Below are 23170 nucleotides of genomic sequence, written 5' to 3'. Positions count from 1 at the left end.
CTCCTTTAAAGGGAGTGTCACCAAAACCCAGACAGCTAGATAGGTTGGGGTCACCTGAATCTAGTGCTGTTCTCCCCTTGTGATTCGGAGCCTCCGTTGCCGAGCTATGGCCGTTCTCCTGATATGATATCCGCTCTTCGTAGTAATGGCGGCGCCCTCGCTGCCTAAAAGAACTCATTTGCATATGACAAAAATGGCGATATCTCCGCAACGCAGGCTCCGATTCACAAGGGGAGAAGAGCGCTAGATTCAGGTGACCCTAACCTATCTATCTGGAGGGCTGGATTAATATACTGGGTCCTAGGGACAATCCCTTTAAGAAGTCTGTAACAGCTTTATATGGGCACAGGATGCGTCTGCGCGTTTATATAACTTTATTTATACTATTTTAGGATCAGATTTAGGTCACAAACAAAAGATTTTTTTGCATCTTTTATCCAGGGAAGAGGTCCGAAAAGGAAGAACTTCTAGCGGTCTGCAAGATAAAGTGATTGTATACAGGGACCTGGCGCCAGCACAGAGGAGAGGATGTAAATGTGCAAAAAGACTGAAAAAACTGCAGCTTTATTTCTGCCCTTATACTCCGGTCACATCCAGAGCTGCAGTCAGAACTCTGAGATAACGGGAGCTATGCCTGATATATACAATACATCTCCTAGTATGCAATACAGCAGCATGTTGTAACCCGTCTGTAACATGTTTGGGGCACGAGGCATTTTGGTAAGTCTATTCTACTTGTCATACTTTGTGCTGCCCTCCTCGTATGATGGCGACAGGTCCACGTATAGGGGGTCGGGTACATTGTGGGAGGGGTTAATGGGGTGACTGCCAGGTTGTATCTATGGGTAGAGTATTAGCCAATTAAAATGGAGGTTGTTGCACTGAGCTGAAGGATGGTGGAGCAGCGCAGGATGGAGTGTTGTGATTGGTCAGTGCCGCAGCCTGGTCATAATACAGCGCTACTCACCTCCACCACGCTGTCGGTGTCCTTCTCAGGTGACTCGCGCTTACCTTCAAAATATGAGGTGAACTTAGGTGGAGGAGAGAGGAAGAGACACAGAAAGAGAGAGAGAGAGATAGCAAAACGGAGAGAAAAGGGAGAAGGTTGAGGATGGGGGAACATAAGAAGGACGGAACGTAATAAAAGAATGAAGAGGACAGAAAGAGGCCGACAGAGTCCGGCACTGGAAGGGAGGGCAGACTCAATGACACAGAGATACATGGGGGTAAAAAGGGTGGGGCCATCCCATAACCCCTGGTGGGGAAGGTGAACTCCCTGAGCTATTCCCTGAATAATCGGGCAGCGTTCCTGAATCATTGTGCCCAACCATAGAGAGAACTATGCAGCCATGCAGTTATAGCTGCACAGTCCTCTCTATGATCACAGTCCTTTCTATGATTACTGCCTCCTATTACAGTTTAAATTATGTCTTTGTATATTCATGTTTTTTATACATATACTATATTTATTGTTTTTAACTAGTTACGCACTTGATAAAGGGTTCCGACCCGAAACGCGGCAACTGTTTTTGCGTTGTGCAATCTTCTTTTTGAATAAATTCCTTTGGACCTGAGAGCGCCGTCCTTTTGTTCTTCCATTGGTCCTATTACAGTTGCACAGTCCTCTCCATGCTCACAGTCTCCTATTGCTGCACAGTCCTCTCTATGAATACTGCCTTCTATTACAGATGCACAGTTCTCTCTTTGATCACAGACTCCAATTACAGCTGCACAGTTCTCTCTATGATTACAGTCTCCTATCATAGCTGCATAGTCCTCTCTATGCTCACAGCCTCCTATTACAGATGCACAGTCCTCACTATGCTCACAGTCTCCTATCACTGCTGCACAGTCCTCTCTATGCTCACAGTCCTTTCTATGATTACTGCCTCCTATTACAGTTGCACAGTTCTCTCTATGCTCACTGATTCAAATTACAGCTGCATAGTTCTCTCTATGATTACAGTCTTCTATCACAGCTGCACAGTCCTCTTTATGCTCACAGCCTCCTATTACAGCTGCAAAGTCCTCTCTATGATTAAAGCCTCCTATTACAGCTGCAAAGTCCTCTCTATGTTCGCGGCCCCCTAATACAGCTGCACAGTTCTCTCTATGCTCACCGTCCCCTATTACAGCTGCCCATTCCTCTGCACTGTATGGGTATACTTCCCACCTTACAGGGGGCAGCGGCCGGCCCCTAATACTGTCACGGAGGTAAAGTAAAATGAGAAATCAAGTGACCAGAGTGAGGGTAATGGATGAGACAGAATGGGTGAGAGAAGGTGGGTGAGGACAAGACAGACAGACATGGACAGGGAGCGCTGCAGGCCGGAGCGGAACTGGAACGGGGAGGCTTGGGGTCATGAGGAGCGAGTCTGTGACACTGTAGGAATGTGCCACTCACCAATGGGGGACTCCTGCGTGGACTGAATGTCCAACTGAGACCCGTTTGTCTTATTCGGGGCAGTCCTCACCCCGTGCTGCTTCTCCAGCTCCCCTGCAAAATATAAGAGACCGGTTAGGAACGTTGTGTGACCTCCCATAATGATCCTGCCAACCAGGATCCTGGAAAAGCTGGGTGGCAGGAACTACACTACTGATACAATGCAGTGTATAATCTATAGGGAACAAATGAAGCAATGCTAGAAAAATCTATAGGACTGGACCCGAGGAATTCTACACAACTCACATTCAATCCGGATCTGCTCCATCTCCGTCACTTCACAAATCGATTCCTTCAGATCCTCCAGGAATTTCTGCAGCTCCTCCGCACCAAGTGCACAAAAATGCAAAACTAACTTCTTCTCGGAGCCTGAGAGCGGGCTGACCAGCGTGATCCCGTGTGGATAATCTGGAGGCGGAGACAGGATGACATCATCAAGAGACCACGCATGACATCATCAAGTCAGGGAAATTTGCATGAACAAAAATGCTGCATAACAGCGCCACCCGTGTACATGGTCTGATCTGGAATTGCAACATACGCCTTCGATATGCTTTTATGTTTTTGCTCACATTCATTCTCAAACAGATGAAACTGCATCCCCAAGAGCGGCACCGCCCGGCAGAAGGTGTAGGTCGAGGAAGTCTTCTTTTTTGGGCAAAGCTTCAAGATCTGAGTAAGAAACCCAATAAATATAGAAACTGTATTAGACTTCAAAAACAGCACCACACTTGTCCACAGGATGTGTGTGGTATTGCAACTCAGCACCATTCACTTCAACAGCATTGAGCTGCAATACCAGATGCAATACCAGACACAACCATTGACAGGTGTGGTGCTGTTTTAAGAAGAAAGCAGGCATGTTTTTGTAATCCTGGACAATCCCTTTAAGTATTTGCCCCCCTACTATTGTCTGGTACTCACCAGCAGAAGGTCATTAAAGAGGAAGACCTCTCGCTGATGTGCCGCTTGTTTCTGCACTTTATTCACGTCGGTCACTTCGAAGAGGCGGCTGCAGCAGACAAGACGTCTGTGAGGAACCGACAGCACCTGCCATAAGAAGGGTCGCACTTAGCCAATCACAGGCCGGGAAGCCTGGGCAGTATATTGTATAGAAGAAAGAGCTTCAGTATCTGTAACTACATCACAAGGAGTTGATGGTCACCAAGTTGTGTTGTGAGGCAACCTCAAGTATCAGGGCCTACAGACATTCTTGGTTTCTGTGCACTCACCTGGTGGTTCCTGAGCAAGAGGAACCTATGCCAGGCCTGTGCAGATTGGAGAGGTCCTCTGATGTATGGTGGACACAGCAAAGAGGTCAAGGAACGTTCTATAATCACCATCTAATGGTTTCAGTGGTCACTACATGACCTCAACTCTAAGACATACAGCGTAGGACTAAGGTTTCTTGGGCCCACCTGATACAATAATTCTGGGGTCCTCCCTCCAACAACCCCTAATACACCAAAGTGCCTTCTCCTAGACTATTATTATCTGTGAGCCTAGGCCACGGGAGGATCCTCTGGTACGTTGGTGGGCTGTCACTGTAGACATAGTTTCTGCATACTTACGCTCTTCATGCCCACAATGGACTTCTCCACCTTGGTCACGTAGGTCACGTGATCCTCGTTAGATTTGAGCTCCTTCTGTTGGATCCGTTCATAGATGCCGACCACCATTTCCCGGGGAATGTCAGCGCCGTCGTCCACCCCTGAAGAGAAATCCCATGGTTAATATTTGTGGTCACCCAGATTCCCAAGAAACGGACAACATCTCAGATCTGAGGGATGATCGTGGGTCGAGACGTGGAGGCTGAGCTGGTTCTGACCTCTGAGGTTGCGGATGAAGTCTTCTAGCATCATCTTACGGTCCGGTTTGATGCTAGGACTGTACATGTCCGTATTGAGGAGGATGACGGCAAACGCCAGGATGAAGATGGTGTCCGGGTTGTGGAACTGCTGAACGATGTCCGGGTTACACATACAGTACCGCTGGCTGCAGCAAGGGGGCACAAACATAATATGTCATATATAATAGTATAGTCTATAGCTGCAGGACCTGTAGGATGATCATGTGACTGAATAGGTCCTGTCTGCACATTACAGACTCACCTGAAGGCTTCAATCAAACGCTCCACCTTCTGCGCCTCGCCCTGTACGCGGATGTGCGCCTGGAACTTCCGTAAAGCCTCATCCAGCTCCATGTTGGAGAAATCCATTTCATCTACGACACAGCTACGAGAAAAATAGAGACGTGTGAGCCGGTGGGACACGAGGAAAAGGTCAGTCATTACAAGTGTCAGCCATTACTGCCGCTCTGGAATTCTATTAGAGAAGCCTCTCAGATATGGGGACATAGTAATATATGGAGGTAAGGGAGGGAATATAACAAGTCGCTTGTCCCATCAGGGACCGTGGAGCGCGGCGCTTTTTGTTTTAATGCCGCCTTTAAATCTTCACTTTGTTTTACTGCCCTCAATTATTATTTTTTTTTAAAGTGATTTGGGTAAAGCGGCGGCGTGCGAGGGCTTCGAGCGTGTAATGTGTGTTGAATAGCAGAATGACCTAGTTTCAGAACTCAGGTGAGGCGCGGAGACTCTGTTGTGTACGGCGGGGGGAGGGGCGGTCAATAATGGCCTTTGTTTATCTATAGCAGCGGCCCCCAAACCTGCGCTAGGCGCTCCCACTCCTGAATAGTCGCGTCAGAGCAGCCATATTGGTTGTCACCCAGCTTTCCTAGATTCCTGCATGGTATATAGGCTTAGTATCATAGCAGGAGGTGATGGATTATTGTATACGTAAGCACATCTGTCATTCAGGCGTCTGGAAAAGCTGGGTGGCATCCACGACGGGAGGTGTAATGACGCCATATTGATAAGAGAGGGCGCCATATCTGATCTATCCGTGACCGCCGTGCGTATCTCGGTCACTCACTCCAGCACATCGCGGTTGAATTGCTTCTTGCTGTTCCCCAGGAACTCGCCGATCATTTGCCGGCTCAGGCCTTTCCTCTGAAGCAGAAAATGAGCGACCCCGATGGGGGTGTCCGGGATGAATCCTCGAGAGATCAGGAACTGGATGCCTTTATCCGGATTACTGTGGAGAACAAGAAGAAGAGAGCTGAAGGGGGACTGCTAGAGGGGCGCACGAAACACGCCAGGCCTCCTTTACTATTGCCCATAGCAGCCAATTACAGATCTGCTTTCATTTTCAGTTTAACAAATCAGCTGGCTCTGATTGGTTACTACAAAACAGCTGGGCCTCATTTATCCAGACTGTCTGTGTCGCCTGTAGCAACCAATCAGAGCTCGGCTTTCATTTCTGAAACTGCTCTGGAAATATGAAAGCTGGTCTCTGATTGGTTGCTACAGACAACAGCGACAGGCTTCCTGTTAGTGAGAATAAACAAGGCCCAAATACTTTGCTGCCCACAGCAACCAATCGGAACGCGGTGGTGGAATTTACTATTCTATGTAGACGGCTGTAGATGTCGGATTTCGTACACGCCATATTGTCTTCACCGTAGATGCGCCATTTTGTTTGCACTTTTCTCGCCTGAGTTATAGTAAAACTGATGGGCCGAGACGGCAGGGACGCCTCGACCTGTCAAAGTCACTAGAACTTGTCCCAAAAAAGTGGGGCGAGTTATACCCAAAACGTATACCAGAATTTTTAGGAGACCGGGGGCCTCTTAATAATTGAGGAACATCTCGCACCAGCAGGAATCGCCAAAAAATCCCCCCCCCCCCCATGTCGCTCTGGCCTGTGTCAGATGTGTCACGGATTTTGATCTAAAATCTTCGCCAATTCCGATGACAATCTGAATACCGTGAAAGCGACGCCCTTTACACATACAGAGATTTTCAGAGGCGCCGAGGTGAAACCTATTTTAGGGGAATAGTTCCCATAACATGGAGACCCCGTGACCCTTTGCCCCTTCTCACATATTGAACAGGTTGAGCCCGATGCGGTACAGTCTCTTCCTCATGGTGTCCGTGGAGAGCGTTGGCGATCGGCAGCTGGCGGGGTTCTCGCAGTAGTACCGGGGAAGGCTGAGGATCATGGCTTGCAAGGCCTCCTTAGAAGACACCTCAGATACAGACTTGGCCGAGGTGGAGGTGCTGCTGCTGCTCAGCTGTTCCGAGAGGTCCGTGGGTTCAGTTTCGGTAGCAACAGGTCCAACTAACTCCTTGCCAACCCCATCACCATTGACCTCGGGGAAGGAGTTCTGGGCAAGGTGTGTCTCATGAGTGGAGGTTTCTTGAGAAGGAGGCTCCAACGTGACTTCTCCACTAACCCTCTCCTCCTCCGCTTTAGGGTTCTGAGCCCCGGCCAAGCAGTTGGACATGGAAAGGGAAGTGGAGGATGAGACTGAAATATTATTATTGTCTATTTGAACAGTGACATCCCGGAAGGCCATCATTAACGTACTGCTGCTCTTAGGTAGAGTCCCCAGTTGGCCGTCCTCGGTTTCACCTTCTTCTAGTTTTGGTGGCTCCAGTTCTGGGTTCTGCTGCATAAAGGTCTCTCGGATCTGGTAGGAGCCCGCCTCGGGGAAGGCACACATGGTCTTCAGACTCCAAGTGCTGAGGGCATCATCAATAGATTTGGCAAGAGATTGGACCTGTTCGGTGAAGGAGTCTTCCAGCTCGGTCAGCGCCCCACTGATGGTGGCCGGGAGAGAGGGCGACCTCACAAGAGGGATGCCCATTAAATTGTAGCTTTCCAGAAGAGCCTTTTCAGCAGAAGGGAAACTCTCGGGATTGTGCACGCGAACCTTTCGCAAGGAAATGCGTCGAGGGAGGCGACTTTGTAGCAAGGAGTCTCGGATCTTTTCAAAGTTCTTACTCAGCTGGTATTGTCGAAATGCTGTCTGGATGGTGCAGGCTGCCCGGCGGGATACTAAGTGCCCCCCATATTTGTGCTCCAGCATCTCAATCTGGAAGAAGAGAGAATTGTTATAGAATACTAATGGAAGCAAATGTCAGGGTCTAAAAGAGTCATCAGGTGTTATAGGGGGCGCTATGGCCGTCAGTGTTATAGGGGGCACTATGGCCGTCAGTGTTATAGGGGGCGCTATGGCCGTCAGTGTTATAGGGGGCACTATGGCTGTCAGTGTTATAGGGGGCGCTATGGCCGTCAGTGTTATAGGGGGCGCTATGGCTGTCAGTGTTATAGGGGGCGCTATGGCCGTCAGTGTTATAGGGGGCGCTATGGCTGTCCATGTTATAGGGGGCGCTACGGCCGTCAGTGTTATAGGGGGCACTATGGCCGTCAGTGTTATAGGGGGCGCTATGGCCGTCAGTGTTATAGGGGGCGCTATGGCCGTCAGTGTTATAGGGGGCGCTATGGCTGTCAGTGTTATAGGGGGCGCTATGGCTGTCAGTGTTATAGGGGGCGCTATGGCTGTCAGTGTTATAGGGGGCACTATGGCCGTCAGTGTTATAGGGGGCGCTATGGCCGTCAGTGTTATAGGGGGGGCTATGGCCGTCAGTGTTATAGGGGGCGCTATGGCCGTCAGTGTTATAGGGGGGGCTATGGCTGTCAGTGGTATAGGGGGGGCTATGGCCGTCAGTGTTATAGGGGGGGCTATGGCCGTCAGTGTTATAGGGGGGGCTATGGCCGTCAATGTTATAGGGGGTGCTGTGGCTGTCAGTGTTATAGGGGGCGCTATGGCCGTCAGTGTTATAGGGGGCACTATGGCTGTCAGTGTTATAGGGGGGGCTATGGCCGTCAGTGTTATAGGGGGCGCTATGGCTGTCAGTGTTATAGGGGGCTCTATGGCCGTCAGTGTTATAGGGGGGGCTATGGCCGTCAGTGTTATAGGGGGCGCTATGGCTGTCAGTGTTATAGGGGGCTCTATGGCCGTCAGTGTTATAGGGGGCACTATGGCTGTCAGTGTTATAGGGGGGGCTATGGCCGTCAGTGTTATAGGGGGCTCTATGGCTGTCAGTGTTATAGGGGGCTCTATGGCCGTCAGTGTTATAGGGGGCGCTATGGCTGTCAGTGTTATAGGGGGGGCTATGGCCGTCAGTGTTATAGGGGGGGCTATGGCCGTCAGTGTTATAGGGGGGGCTATGGCCGTCAGTGTTATAGGGGGCGCTATGGCCGTCAGTGTTATAGGGGGCGCTATGGCTGTCAATGTTATAGGGGGCGCTATGGCCGTCAGTGTTATAGGGGGGGCTATGGCCGTGAGTGTTATAGGGGGGGCTATGGCCGTCAGTGTTATAGGGGGCGCTGTGGCTGTCAGTGTTATAGGGGGCGCTGTGGCTGTCAGTGTTATAGGGGGCGCTATGGCCGTCACTGCTATGGAGGAACTTTGGCAATCATTTGGTATTCAGTACTATGGGGTCACCGCTCTATTAGTTCCATGAGGGCACCGTTGCTGTTAGTAATATGGAGGTCCTGTGGCATAGGGACACTTTGGTTGTGACTCTTGTGGGGTTATTATGGCTATCACTAGGGACATTGTGGCCATCAGGGTTATGGAGGTCTTAAAGTATCCGAGTACATTGTGTGCACCACATACGCCTCAAACTGGGGGTCACCCAGAGAAGGGTCATGGACGCCGGTCACACCCTCCACACCATACTGCGGGGACACTGGTTGTAGTAAACATTACGATGAGTTTGGGAAACATTTGTGGCCTTTACTGGTACGACAGAAAGTGGGTGAGCGCAGCAGATTTGGTTGTGACTACAGACCCTGAGATTTGCGCTTTCTGCTTTGTTAGCAGCTCTGGCTATAACTGAACTGGGTAGAAGTTTAGGATGAAAATAAATCTCATTACCGAGGGCAAGAACCGGAACTCTGCAAAACCCGGAAAGGCCACGTCAGTAACCAGGCGCAGCGTGTCCTGCCGCCCCGGGCCATGTGTGTTTACTCATTTATTCCAGAAGAAAAAGCAATAGAAGGTCAAAGGAAGCGCCGAGGACTGAGCAGCGCTCCAAGGAGACCCCTCTGAGCACCTGAATGATAGGCCGGCATTGCTGAGACACCTCTGACCATATAGATCACACTGCATGTGTAACGCTCAGTCTTCACTGCCGTCCTGGAATTAAATTCATGAATCAGGTGGCAAAGTTAGACCAAACCCATCCCAGGTGAAGGCTATCTACTCTGCTGGATCATTACATTCAGTCTGATCTCAGGGAAGTCTCCAAGACCACGTGTTGTAGATGGTATGTGTGTATGGTATGGCGCTATCATGTAGACACTGTATAAAGTACTAGTAAGTCAATATATGGCGCTATTATATGGGCACTGCATAAGAGTATTACATGGTCACTATATAGCACTAATATATATATGGTTACTGTATGGCAGTATTATGTGGCCATGGGTATTGTGTCGTATTAGTCGCCACTGCTAGTGTTGTGGTCACTTGTGGCACCGTATAATAGTGTTACGGTCATTATGTAATGGATCTTTGTGACTGTACTTGAACCCTACAAGTTGTACAGCGCTGTGGAATATGTTGGCGCTATAGAAATAAAATGTATTATTTATTTTTAACCCTTAAGTACTATCATCAATTCACTGACGGGGTTAAGTACTATCATGGTGTCTATCATACACCGCTACCATACACATGGCATTATGATAGACACCATGATAGTACTTAGGGGTTAATAGGTCACCACGATAAAATTTGAGATACTTTGTGTACATTTCATGGCTATGTACTAAATGGCAGTATTATATAAGCACAGTATGGCACTATTATGTGTTCATTGTATACAACTGTGGCGGTACTAAATGGCAATATAATGTGAGCACTATATGCAGTATTATTGGCGCTATGTAACCTTTAGGAGTTGACTGAACAGCATTATTATGCAGGCACGCTATGCAGTATTATGTAGCACTGTGTGGCGGTATTTATGCCCTGATCCAGCCTAAACTGACAGTCCAGACATTTGAGGGGTCTCTCACCTGCTTGTTCTTGAGGTCCAGGGACAGCTCATAGTCTGAGTTGTTTGTCCCATGCGAGCAGGTGGCGGCGCTCTTCCCTCGCTGTACTCGGACCGGGGATCCTGTATGGTGCAGGCTGGCCTTAGTCAGCGACTCCTCCTCTCCAGGCGGTTTGACACTGCCGTCTCCTTCCCGCACGTCCCAGGCCGTACAGAGCAGCTTCTTACCGGAGTCCTCACTGTAAGAGGGAACAGCATCAGCCTCACAGATGACGTCACTAATCATTTTATTGGAAACTGATATGGCTGCAATTACAAATCCAGTAGGGGGTGATACCCAGCTTTCCTTAAATCCTGAATGGTTTATGTTATGTAGCATGCACTCCTATAGAATAAGGCAAAGTGATCTTCAGGGCTGTAGTAAAGCAGAAGCCATATTGGCTTTCACCCACCTTTCCCAAAAATGGATCTACCTGTAAAATCAAAGTGACCCAGCTTTCCTAGATTCCTGAATGGCAAATCTTCAGACCCCATCTCTGATATTATAGCATGGAACACAGTTGTCATTCAGGAGTCTAGGAAAGCTGGGTGACGGCGACTTTCGAGAGTTGCAATGGCCGCTCTAATGGTTGTCACCCAGCTTTCCCAGCAATAGCTATAGATAGGCGCAAACTGAATAGAATCCCTAACGTTGTGACAGTTCTCCATAGTGGCCACGGTCGGCGTCGCTGGCGCCATCTCTAACCCTGTGGCTGTGGAAGTGTTAAGGTGATTGAATATTTTTAGAAAAGCCAGTGACTTGGATAAGCTGATTAAATATGTTCTGTGCCCTCGGTGCAGGGCGGCGAGCCTGAATATTTTATATCTATTAATATAAATGCCATCTGGAATCTCATAATACGCGGGCGCAGGCGCTGACGGGGATTCAGGACTTTGAAAAGAGTGGACTCGGACCATAAAGTTAATGGGAGATCTGGTAGCAGCTCGTAGCCCTCAGCATCACATGGAGGTCAAACGGGTCGGACGTGAATCAGCCAGAACAATCACACAAGGAGACTTGGGGTGGCATCATGCCCGGCGGAGGATGGGCAATGTGTCATCATTAATACTCCGAGCTGAGAGTATTAACCTCCTGGTCTGAACATCCATTCAGCTGAAATTACTTGCGGTATCAGTCAACACCAGAGGAGATGAGGCGTGGAGGGGGAAAGATATGTAGGGCAGCGCCAAAGACTAGGAGAGGATGTGTAATGGGTACAGAAGCACTGAGGATATAAAGAGGGCATCTATATAGTGGGGAGAATGAGGGGGCACCAAGAGGAGAGTCACCAGGAGGTATATGTCATCTCTAAACATAGAGGGCAGTATGAAAACCGATATAATACTGCCCCTATGTACAAGAATATAACTCCTATAATACTACCTCCTATGTACAAGAATATAACTACTATAATACTACCTCCTATGTACAAGAATATAACTACTATAATACTGCTCCTATGTACAAGAATATAACTACTATAATACTACCTCCTATGTACAAGAATATAACTACTATAATACTGCCCCTACGTACAAGAATATAACTACTATAATACTACACCTATGTACAAGAATATAACTACTATAATACTGCTCCTATGTACAAGAATATAACTACTATAATACTACTCCTATGTACAAGAATATAACTACTATAATACTGCCCCTATGTACAAGAATATAACTACTATAATACTACACCTATGTACAAGAATATAACTACTATAATACTACTCCTATGTACAAGAATATAACTACTATAATACTGCTCCTATGTACAAGAATATAACTACTATAATACTACCTCCTATGTACAAGAATATAACTACTATAATACTACCTCCTATGTACAAGAATATATCTACTATAATACTACTCCTATGTACAAGAATATAACTACTATAATACTGCCCCTACGTACAAGAATATAACTACTATAATACTACACCTATGTACAAGAATATAACTACTATAATACTACTCCTATGTACAAGAATATAACTACTATAATACTGCTCCTATGTACAAGAATATAACTACTATAATACTACCTCCTATGTACAAGAATATAACTACTATAATACTACTCCTATGTACAAGAATATAACTACTATAATACTGCCCCTACGTACAAGAATATAACTACTATAATACTACACCTATGTACAAGAATATAACTACTATAATACTACTCCTATGTACAAGAATATATCTACTATAATACTACTCCTATATACAAGAATATAACTACTATAATACTACTCCTATGTACAAGAATATAACTACTATAATACTACTCCTATGTACAAGAATATAACTACTATGATACTACCTCCTATGTACAAGAATATAACTACTATAATACTACTCCTATATACAAGAATATAACTACTATAATACTACTCCTATGTACAAGAATATATCTACTATAATACTACTCCTATATACAAGAATATAACTACTATAATACTACTCCTATGTACAAGAATATAACTACTATAATACTACTCCTATATACAAGAATATAACTACTATAATACTACCTCCTATGTATAAGACTATAACTACTATAATACTACTCCTATGTACAAGAATATAACTACTATAATACTGCTCCTATGTACAAGAATATATCTACTATAATACTACTATGTACAAGAATATAACTACTATAATACTACTCCTATATACAAGAATATAACTACTATAATACTACCTCCTATGTATAAGAATATATCTACTATAATACTACTCCTATATACAAGAATATAACTACTATAATACTACCTCCTATGTATAAGAATATATCTACTATAATACTACTATGTACAAGAATATAACTACTATAATACTACTCCTATGGACGAGAATATAACTACTATAATACTACTCCTATGTACAAGAATATATCTACTATAATACTACTCCTATGTACAAGAATATAACTACTATAATACTACCTCCTATGTATAAGAATATAACTACTATAATACTACCTCCTATGTATAAGAATATAACTACTATAATACTACTCCTATGTACAAGAATATAACTACTATAATACTACTCCTATGTACAAGAATATAACTACTATAATACTACCTCCTATGTACAAGAATATATCTACTATAATACTACCTCCTATGTACAAGAATATAACTACTATAATACTACCTCCTATGTACAAGAATATAACTACTATAATACTACCTCCTATGTACAAGAATATAACTACTATAATACTACTCCTATGTACAAGAATATAACTACTATAATACTACCCCCTATGTACAAGAATATATCTACTATAATACTACCTCCTATGTACAAGAATATAACTACTATAATACTACCTCCTATGTACAAGAATATAACTACTATAATACTACCTCCTATGTACAAGAATATAACTACTATAATACTACCTCCTATGTACAAGAATATAACTACTATAATACTACCTCCTATGTACAAGAATATAACTACTATAATACTGCCTCCTATGTACAAGAATATAACTACTATAATACTGCTCCTATGTACAAGAATATAACTACTATAATACTACTCCTATGTACAAGAATATAACTACTATAATACTACTCCTATGTAGAAGAATATAACTATATAACACTACCCCACCGCACTCTCTCTAGCACTGATGTATATATAGGTTGCTGTATACTGTAGTTCGTCCTGCGCAGACCTCGGCTTGGCATCCTGTACACAGTAGAGCAGCTGGCAGACTGCATTAGTGTTACATCTCTGAGCCTCAGGATACCAGGCTGAGGGGGTCGGGTAAAGAGGAGGGGTATTTAAACGGTAACTCTGAAGTCCTTGCTTTTCTTGTGCCCGGGGGCAGATCAGAATGCGATGGATTTGCTGACGGGGCAATGAGGCGGAAGGTAAAAATGCTAAAGTGAAAATGAGAGAAGGGAAATAGGGAAGAGTCATCCAACGTCAGGAGCCGGGCTCATCCACGCTGTGTCATGCACAATTTATACACAGATGTATATGTGCAGAGCCAGAGAGAGAGAGAAGCCGCTGTGCAGATTCTGTATATATGGACAGTGCACAGTACTACTTCTCTTCTCCTGTATATATGGACAGTGCACAGTACTACTTCTCTTCTCCTGTATATATGGATAGTGCACAGTACCACTTCTCTTCTCCTGTATATATGGACAGTGCACAGTACTACTTCTCTATCCTGTATATATGGACAGTGCACAGTACCACTTCTCTTCTCCTGTATATATGGACAGTGCACAGTACTACTTCTCTTCTCCTGTATATATGGACAGTGCACAGTACTACTTCTCTTCTCCTGTATATATGGACAGTGCACAGTACTACTTCTCTTCTCCTGTATATATGGACAGTGCACAGTACTACTTCTCTATCCTGTATATATGGACAGTGCACAGTACCACTTCTCTTCTCCTGTATATACGGAAAGTGCACAGTACTACTTCTCTTCTCCTGTATATATGGACAGTGCACAGTACTACTTCTCCTCTCCTGTATATATGGACAGTGCACAGTACTACTTCTCTATCCTGTATATATGGACAGTGCACAGTACTACTTCTCTTCTCCTGTATATATGGACAGTGCACAGTACTACTTCTCTTCTCCTGTATATATGGACAGTGCACAGTACTACTTCTCTTCTCCTGTATATATGGACAGTGCACAGTACTACTTCTCTATCCTGTATATATGGACAGTGCACAGTACCACTTCTCTTCTCCTGTATATACGGAAAGTGCACAGTACTACTTCTCTTCTCCTGTATATATGGACAGTGCACAGTACTACTTCTCTTCTCCTGTATATATGGACAGTGCACAGTACCACTTCTCTTCTCCTGTATATATGGATAGTGCACAGTACCACTTCTCTTCTCCTGTATATATGGACAGTGCACAGTACTACTTCTCTTGTCCTGTATATATGGAAAGCGCACAGTACCACTTCTCTATCCTGTATATTTGGAAAGCGCACAGTACCACTTCTCTATCCTGTATATATGGACAGTGCACAGTACCACTTCTCATGTCCTGTATATATGGACAGTGCACAGTACTACTTCTCTTCTCCTGTATATATGGACAGTGCACAGTACCACTTCTCTTCTCCTGTATATTTGGAAAGCGCACAGTACCACTTCTCTATCCTGTATATATGGACAGTGCACAGTACCACTTCTCATGTCCTGTATATATGGACAGTGCACAGTACTACTTCTCCTTTCTGTATATATGGACAGTGCACAGTACTACTTCTCCTTTCTGTATATATGGACAGTGCACAGTACTACTTCTCTTCTCCTGTATATATGGACAGTGCACAGTACTACTTCTCTTCTCCTGTATATATGGACAGTGCACAGTACTACTTCTCTTCTCCTGTATATATGGACAGTGCACAGTACTACTTCTCTTCTCCTGTATATATGGACAGTGCACAGTACTACTTCTCTTCTCCTGTATATATGGACAGTGCACAGTACTACTTCTCTTCTCCTGTATATATGGACAGTGACACGCTCGGTCAAATGAAACGCTCCCTCTTAATGCCTGTAGAGCCGTGTCGAGCAGTCAACGAAGTTTGACTAAGAGGTACACTACACAAAAGTAGCCTCTGAGAGCTTTCCATAGGACAGCAGAGGAAGTATATTTACGCCCTCTTGTGACCAGATCCGGTGTCTGATCAGATGACTCCTGTAATCCTCTGAGAGAGACAAGTTTCTTGTCAATCCGCCATTTCCATAGGGGGCGGTATATTTTGTCAGTGAGTGCACATCCACATACATCCCACACATATGACACACACAGAGACACGATGCGGTTTTCATGCAGATATAGAAGCAGATTTATTGAAGATTATATAAGAATGATATAACATGAGTATAGATATTAGTTCACAGCATCAGGCAGGCGAGGCGGGTGCACGCGGCAGGCATCATGGGATATATGTCCGATCATATATATTCCACTAGATTATTTAGAGCTTGCTATATACGTTCCATCAAGATTCAAGCAGGCCTGGCGATCACGTGATATTACAAAGAGATAGACTTTCCCTGCAGTGGCCACTAGTGGGGAAATTGAGTATTACATGACTGGCTGACCATGTGATCCCTGGATAGGCCACATCCACCAGAGTGAGAGTTGCTCTTGTTAGTGGCCCCCCCACTATAGGTCTGTAGAGATGGAGGGTCCGGCCCGGGAACCCTATAGATCCCAAGAATAGGCCGGTCCTATACTCGCCCGTGGGTCAGTACCAAGACCGGCTCATACTTGGGATCGGGTTGTGGGCTTTTCACCGTTACCCATCACCACCAATGACGCCGGACTGATATGTGCTATGAGGGTTATTGCGGTAATATTCTAATCCATCTCGTGGCATGCAGAGATTAGGGCGGGATTATCAGATTCATTGTCATATACAGATCTGAATAATTCCAGAAATTTCCCGATATAACGAGATTTTGTGGAGTTATCACATTTCTGCATAAGAGCTGTGGCAATAAAACGATAGTAGGATTTTTAATAAGTAATTTAAAAAACTGGGTGCAAAATGTCCATACCCTGACCTAGCTGATTAATATTCGTGTAATTAACCCATGAATGGGCCCCGCTAAGTGGGCGGGACTATGTGGGCGGGACTCTACTACAATCTAAGCTTCACAGACACGACTATACTCTAAGCTGGATGGCCTCAGCGGTAATGAAATGTACGCTATATAGAATAACGGACAGAGCATGCACGGTGAGAGCTTCAGTACTCCTTCTGGCCAGCAGGCGGAGCTAGTGAAGCACTATGCTGGCTCCTCTCTTCAATAGAATATATTGTAGGCTACTCTAAGGCAGAGCGCGTATACTTTGCATCTATACTTGCACAGTATACTGTCTATATATACAGTAGGGGGAAGATATTTGGATTTCAGCACCAAAAGAAAAAAATTAAACCAGCTGGCACATTATAGAATGACTAAGATCTACGTGTGACAAAAAGCCAGACCCTCCCCCCCCCCCCCCCCCCGGCAGGATCGGACAGTACGTGGTGAACTACAACCTGAGTCTTAACAAAAACCTGAGAAATTCTGCAGGGAACGCACCGACCCCTGAGGTTATCTTGTCTGTCACTGCCCGACATGTACGGTATTGGCTTAAAGTAGGGGGCGGACGTTTAGTGGGAGGAGCCAATATTCATGAGAACAAAGAGATCGCATCATCACGTCCCAGTGATGTCATCAATACTTAATATTACTATTTCCTTCATGATAAAGAGCAAATCCAGACACAACTGATATTGGGGGAGATGGTAATGGGAACCAAAACTTTAAAACAATAACATTTCAGTGAATCTCATCATAAAACATGTCTGTTAAGCTTTATGGTACAGGTAATAGAAGTCTATGGAGAGGGGGAGGGGTGGAGGAGCACAGATCCAGTGGGCAGAGAGACAGCAGAGTGATAAGAGACCCCAAATACAGTGAGACAGCAGAGCTGAAGTATCAGGTAAGATGTCATTGACTTCTGCTGTGAGATAAAAGACTCACTAGAGGCTGTAGTTGGTCTCATGTCCATCTCTGTCTCCTCTACTCATCTCCTGCTTCCCCTCACCTCTCCATAGACTTCATTATAAAATGATCTGTCTGTGTATATTCAGGTTCAGTAAAGAATAAGAATGGAGACCAGGAGAAGAACGTTATTGAAGAAATGGGACAAAGCCCAACGTCACCTGCACTACAGACCTAAGACATGAAAATAGATTGAAATAGCTAAAAAGAAATACTAAAAGAAATTAAATTAAAATCAGGCAAATATACCCCATTAAAGGGGTCCTCCAGGGACAGTCTATACACTCACTCCCTCCAGGTGACCACAAATCACCAGGATAATTAAAACCCCAAATCACATGATCAGAACCAGCACCGGCCCCAGAGTCTCTCTGCCCCTCCTCCTCTCCAATGTAGGGGGGCGGCACTATTATAATTATGTATTCAGCCAGACCCCATAGTACAGGAGAGGAGGGAGGAGACTAAGAGACTCCGGGGCCCGATACTGGTTTTGCTCATGTGACGCACCTTGGAGAACTCCTTTAAATATGAATGTCCCTAAGAAGACCCAAAAGTTGTTATATTCTCTGCCAACAGGAGGAAGTGCGAGCGCGAACACCACAAGAGGAATTCCTGGTGTCAAGTGGACCAGTGCACATATAGTCACTGAATGTATACCTCTCAGAATTACTATCATACTGCCCTCTACTACAAATATTATCATACCATTATACACCACTATATATATAACTTTCTATAATCCTCTCCCTATATACAACAATATAACTACTATAATACTGCCCCTATGTACAAGAATATAACTACTATAATACTACTCCTATGTACAAGAATATAACTACTATAATACTACTCCTATGTACAAGAATATAACTACTATAATACTACTCCTATGTACAAGAATATAACTACTATAATACTGCTCCTATGTACAAGAATATAACTACTATAATACTGCTCCTATGTACAAGAATATAACTACTATAATACTGCTCCTATGTACAAGAATATAACTACTATAATACTGCTCCTATGTACAAGAATATAACTACTATAATACTACCTCCTATGTACAAGAATATAACTACTATAATACTACTCCTATGTACAAGAATATAACTACTATAATACTGCTCCTATGTACAAGAATATAACTACTATAATACTGCTCCTATGTACAAGAATATAACTACTATAATACTACCTCCTATGTACAAGAATATAACTACTATAATACTGCTCCTATGTACAAGAATATAACTACTATAATACTACCTCCTATGTACAAGAATATAACTACTATAATACTACTCCTATGTACAAGAATATAACTACTATAATACTGCTCCTATGTACAAGAATATAACTACTATAATACTGCTCCTATGTACAAGAATATAACTACTATAATACTGCTCCTATGTACAACGATATAACTACTATAATACTACTCCTATGTACAAGAATATAACTACTATAATACTACTCCTATGTACAAGAATATAACTACTATAATACTACTCCTATGTACAAGAATATAACTACTATAATACTACTCCTATGTACAAGAATATAACTACTATAATACTACCTCCTATGTACAAGAATATAACTACTATAATACTGCTCCTATGTACAAGAATATAACTACTATAATACTACTCCTATATACAAGAATATAACTACTATAATACTACTATGTACAAGAATATAACTACTATAATACTACTCCTATATACAAGAATATAACTACTATAATACTACTCCTATGTACAAGAATATAACTACTATAATACTACCTCCTATGTACAAGAATATAACTACTATAATACTACTCCTATGTACAAGAATATAACTAATATAATACTACCTCCTATGTACAAGAATATAACTACTATAATACTACTCCTATGTACAAGAATATAACTACTATAATACTACTCCTATGTACAAGAATATAACTACTATAATACTGCTCCTATGTACAAGGATATAACTACTATAATACTGCTCCTATGTACAAGGATATAACTACTATAATACTGCCTCCTATGTACAAGAATATAACTACTATAATACTACTCCTATATACAAGAATATAACTACTATAATACTACTCCTATGTACAAGGATATAACTACTATAATACTGCTCCTATGTACAAGGATATAACTACTATAATACTGCTCCTATGTACAAGGATATAACTACTATAATACTGCCTCCTATGTACAAGAATATAACTACTATAATACTACTCCTATGTACAAGAATATAACTACTATAATACTACTCCTATGTCCAAGAATATAACTACTATAATACTACTCCTATGTCCAAGAATATAACTACTATAATACTACCTCCTATGTACAAGAATATAACTACTATAATACTACCTCCTATGTACAAGAATATAACTACTATAATACTACCTCCTATGTACAAGAATATAACTACTATAATACTGCTCCTATGTACAAGAATATAACTACTATAATACTACTCCTATGTACAAGAATATATCTACTATAATACTACCTCCTATGTACAAGAATATAACTACTATAATACTACTCCTATGTACAAGAATATAACTACTATAATACTGCCCCCTATATACAAGAATATAACTACTATAATACTGCCCCCTATGTACAAGAATATAACTACTATAATACTACTCCTATGTACAAGAATATATCTACTATAATACTACCTCCTATGTACAAGAATATAACTACTATAATACTACTATGTACGAGAATATAACTACTATAATACTGCTGCTATGTACAAGAATATAACTACTATAATACTACTCCTATGTACAAGAATATAACTACTATAATACTACTCCTATGTACAAGAATATAACTACTATAATACCGCTCCTATATACAAGAATATAACTGCTATAATACTACCTCCTATTTAATAGCCTGATGTGAGAAGACTTATACGTGGCTGGAGTTGCTCTTTAAATGGCCGGGCTAACTTCTCATGAATATTGGTCCATCAGGACACGTGCGCCCCTCATTGTGTCGGTATATGGCGTTCTGTATGGCGGGTCCACCATTGCTTCAGCAGTCAGTCCATAGTACTGGGATTAGAAGGGTCTGTAGAGAAATATAATGCTCTGCGCTGTAACAAAATGCTCTGCAGGTCTCTGTCCTAATGTGATGGAGCCGCAAGCACTGCAAAGGGTCCTGATCCGGGGTGGGGGCTGTGTGAGCAGATGCCTTGACACGAAGCTCCGCTCACACACCTGGGGGCTCAGCTGATATGATGCTTCCCTGGGAGTGGGGATCCAGTGTGGGGGACGTCACTGTCGGGGCCTGTGCAATGACAAACAGCAGCATGTTAGGGGAATTCAGAGAAGAAGAAAAAGAAAAAATGCAGGTATCTGTCTTGGCAATGGAGCAACCATTAACATGCTGTTGTTTGTCAGTCCAACTGAGGGTCTGGGGTCTTCATAGGGCAGCAACCCCGCACTGATATACAGCTTATTCCATAGGTAAAAGAATGGACATAATATATATGACAGTACAAGAAACAACAGTATATATCTACAACCAAGATCATACCTTAAAGGGCAATAGTAACATCATGGGCCTAGTATATACTGCATGATGAAGACCGGAATATCACCGCCATCATGGTGGAGAACATGGTTTATATCCATAGATTCACCTGGTTTTCACATCTGCCCCCCTTACTATAATACCGCCCCTGGGTATAAGAATATAACTACTATAATACTGCTCCTATGTACAAGAATATAACTACTATAATACTGCCCCCTATATACAAGAATATAACTACTATAATACTGCCCCCTATGTACAAGAATATAACTACTATAATACTACTCCTATGTACAAGAATATATCTACTATAATACTACCTCCTATGTACAAGAATATAACTACTATAATACTACTCCTATGTACGAGAATATAACTACTATAATACTGCCCCCTATATACAAGAATATAACTACTATAATACTACCTCCTATGTACAAGAATATAACTACTATAATACTACTCCTATGTACAAGAATATAACTACTATAATACTGCCCCCTATGTACAAGAATATAACTACTATAATACTACTCCTATGTACAAGAATATATCTACTATAATACTACCTCCTATGTACAAGAATATAACTACTATAATACTACTCCTATGTACGAGAATATAACTACTATAATACTACTCCTATGTACAAGAATATAACTACTATAATACTACCTCCTATGTACAAGAATATAACTACTATAATACTGCTCCTATGTACAAGAATATAACTACTATAATACTACTCCTATGTACAAGAATATAACTACTATAATACTGCCCCCTATGTACAAGAATATAACTACTATAATACTACTCCTATGTACAAGAATATATCTACTATAATACTACCTCCTATGTACAAGAATATAACTACTATAATACTACTCCTATGTACGAGAATATAACTACTATAATACTACTCCTATGTACAAGAATATAACTACTATAATACTACCTCCTATGTACAAGAATATAACTACTATAATACTGCTCCTATGTACAAGAATATAACTACTATAATACTACTCCTATGTACAAGAATATAACTACTATAATACTGCTCCTATGTACAAGAATATAACTAACACTTTTAGAAAAAATAGAGAAGTAGCTCACCTATCTTCCGTTCACCTGTCCTCCTGTGGTGCACGACCCTGTTCTCCTTGACCTCTTGGAGCAAAATGATGAGAAAAAATTCCAAAATGGATTCAAACAAAGTTTGAAGGATCTGCAGCTCAGAGGAGGTTAAAACTCAAAAAAACTTTATTTCATACTTTTAAAAGGACTCACCCCAAGTGGGTGAATACATTCAGAGGTTTAACAACAGAACATAGTGAGAAAAAGATAGAAAAATGTGGAAATAAAACCAAAAACCGCTGACGCGTTTCGGGACAGATTTTTAGTGTCCCTTAATCATACGGCTGTATTCCGCTATGATTAAGGGACACTAAAAATCTGTCCCGAAACGCGTCAGCGGTTTTTGGTTTTATTTCCACATTTTTCTATCTTTTTCTCACTATGTTCTGTTGTTAAACCTCTGAATGTATTCACCCACTTGGGGTGAGTCCTTTTAAAAGTATGAAATAAAGTTTTTT

The 23170-nt window shown here is 42.7% G+C and overlaps 1 protein-coding gene across 4 annotated transcripts in view; it reads right to left on the bottom strand.

Moving 5' to 3' along the window:
* The window catches only part of IQSEC3 (IQ motif and Sec7 domain ArfGEF 3), a 41675-nt gene that overhangs the window by 1507 nt on the left and 16998 nt on the right, over positions 1-23170 (bottom strand). For 2 of the 4 annotated variants that reach the window (XM_075275446.1, XM_075275447.1), the window contains exons 3-13: positions 10378-10594; positions 6387-7381; positions 5377-5538; positions 4555-4677; positions 4272-4438; positions 4015-4154; positions 3368-3493; positions 3016-3115; positions 2690-2851; positions 2405-2497; positions 968-1011 (exon numbers count right to left, since the gene is read on the bottom strand). In XM_075275446.1, coding sequence (XP_075131547.1) covers positions 968-1011; positions 2405-2497; positions 2690-2851; positions 3016-3115; positions 3368-3493; positions 4015-4154; positions 4272-4438; positions 4555-4677; positions 5377-5538; positions 6387-7381; positions 10378-10594 — 2329 coding nt within the window. Of the gene's footprint in view, positions 1-749; positions 1031-2404; positions 2498-2689; positions 2852-3015; positions 3116-3367; positions 3494-4014; positions 4155-4271; positions 4439-4554; positions 4678-5376; positions 5539-6386; positions 7382-10377; positions 10595-23170 lie in introns of those variants that run through there. The other 2 variants (XM_075275450.1, XM_075275448.1) reach the window with 2 other exon arrangements.

This window comes from Leptodactylus fuscus, chromosome 5 (assembly GCF_031893055.1).
Source record: "Leptodactylus fuscus isolate aLepFus1 chromosome 5, aLepFus1.hap2, whole genome shotgun sequence".
NCBI lineage: Eukaryota > Metazoa > Chordata > Amphibia > Anura > Leptodactylidae > Leptodactylus > Leptodactylus fuscus.
This window is presented reverse-complemented; position numbering and strand designations above follow the sequence as displayed.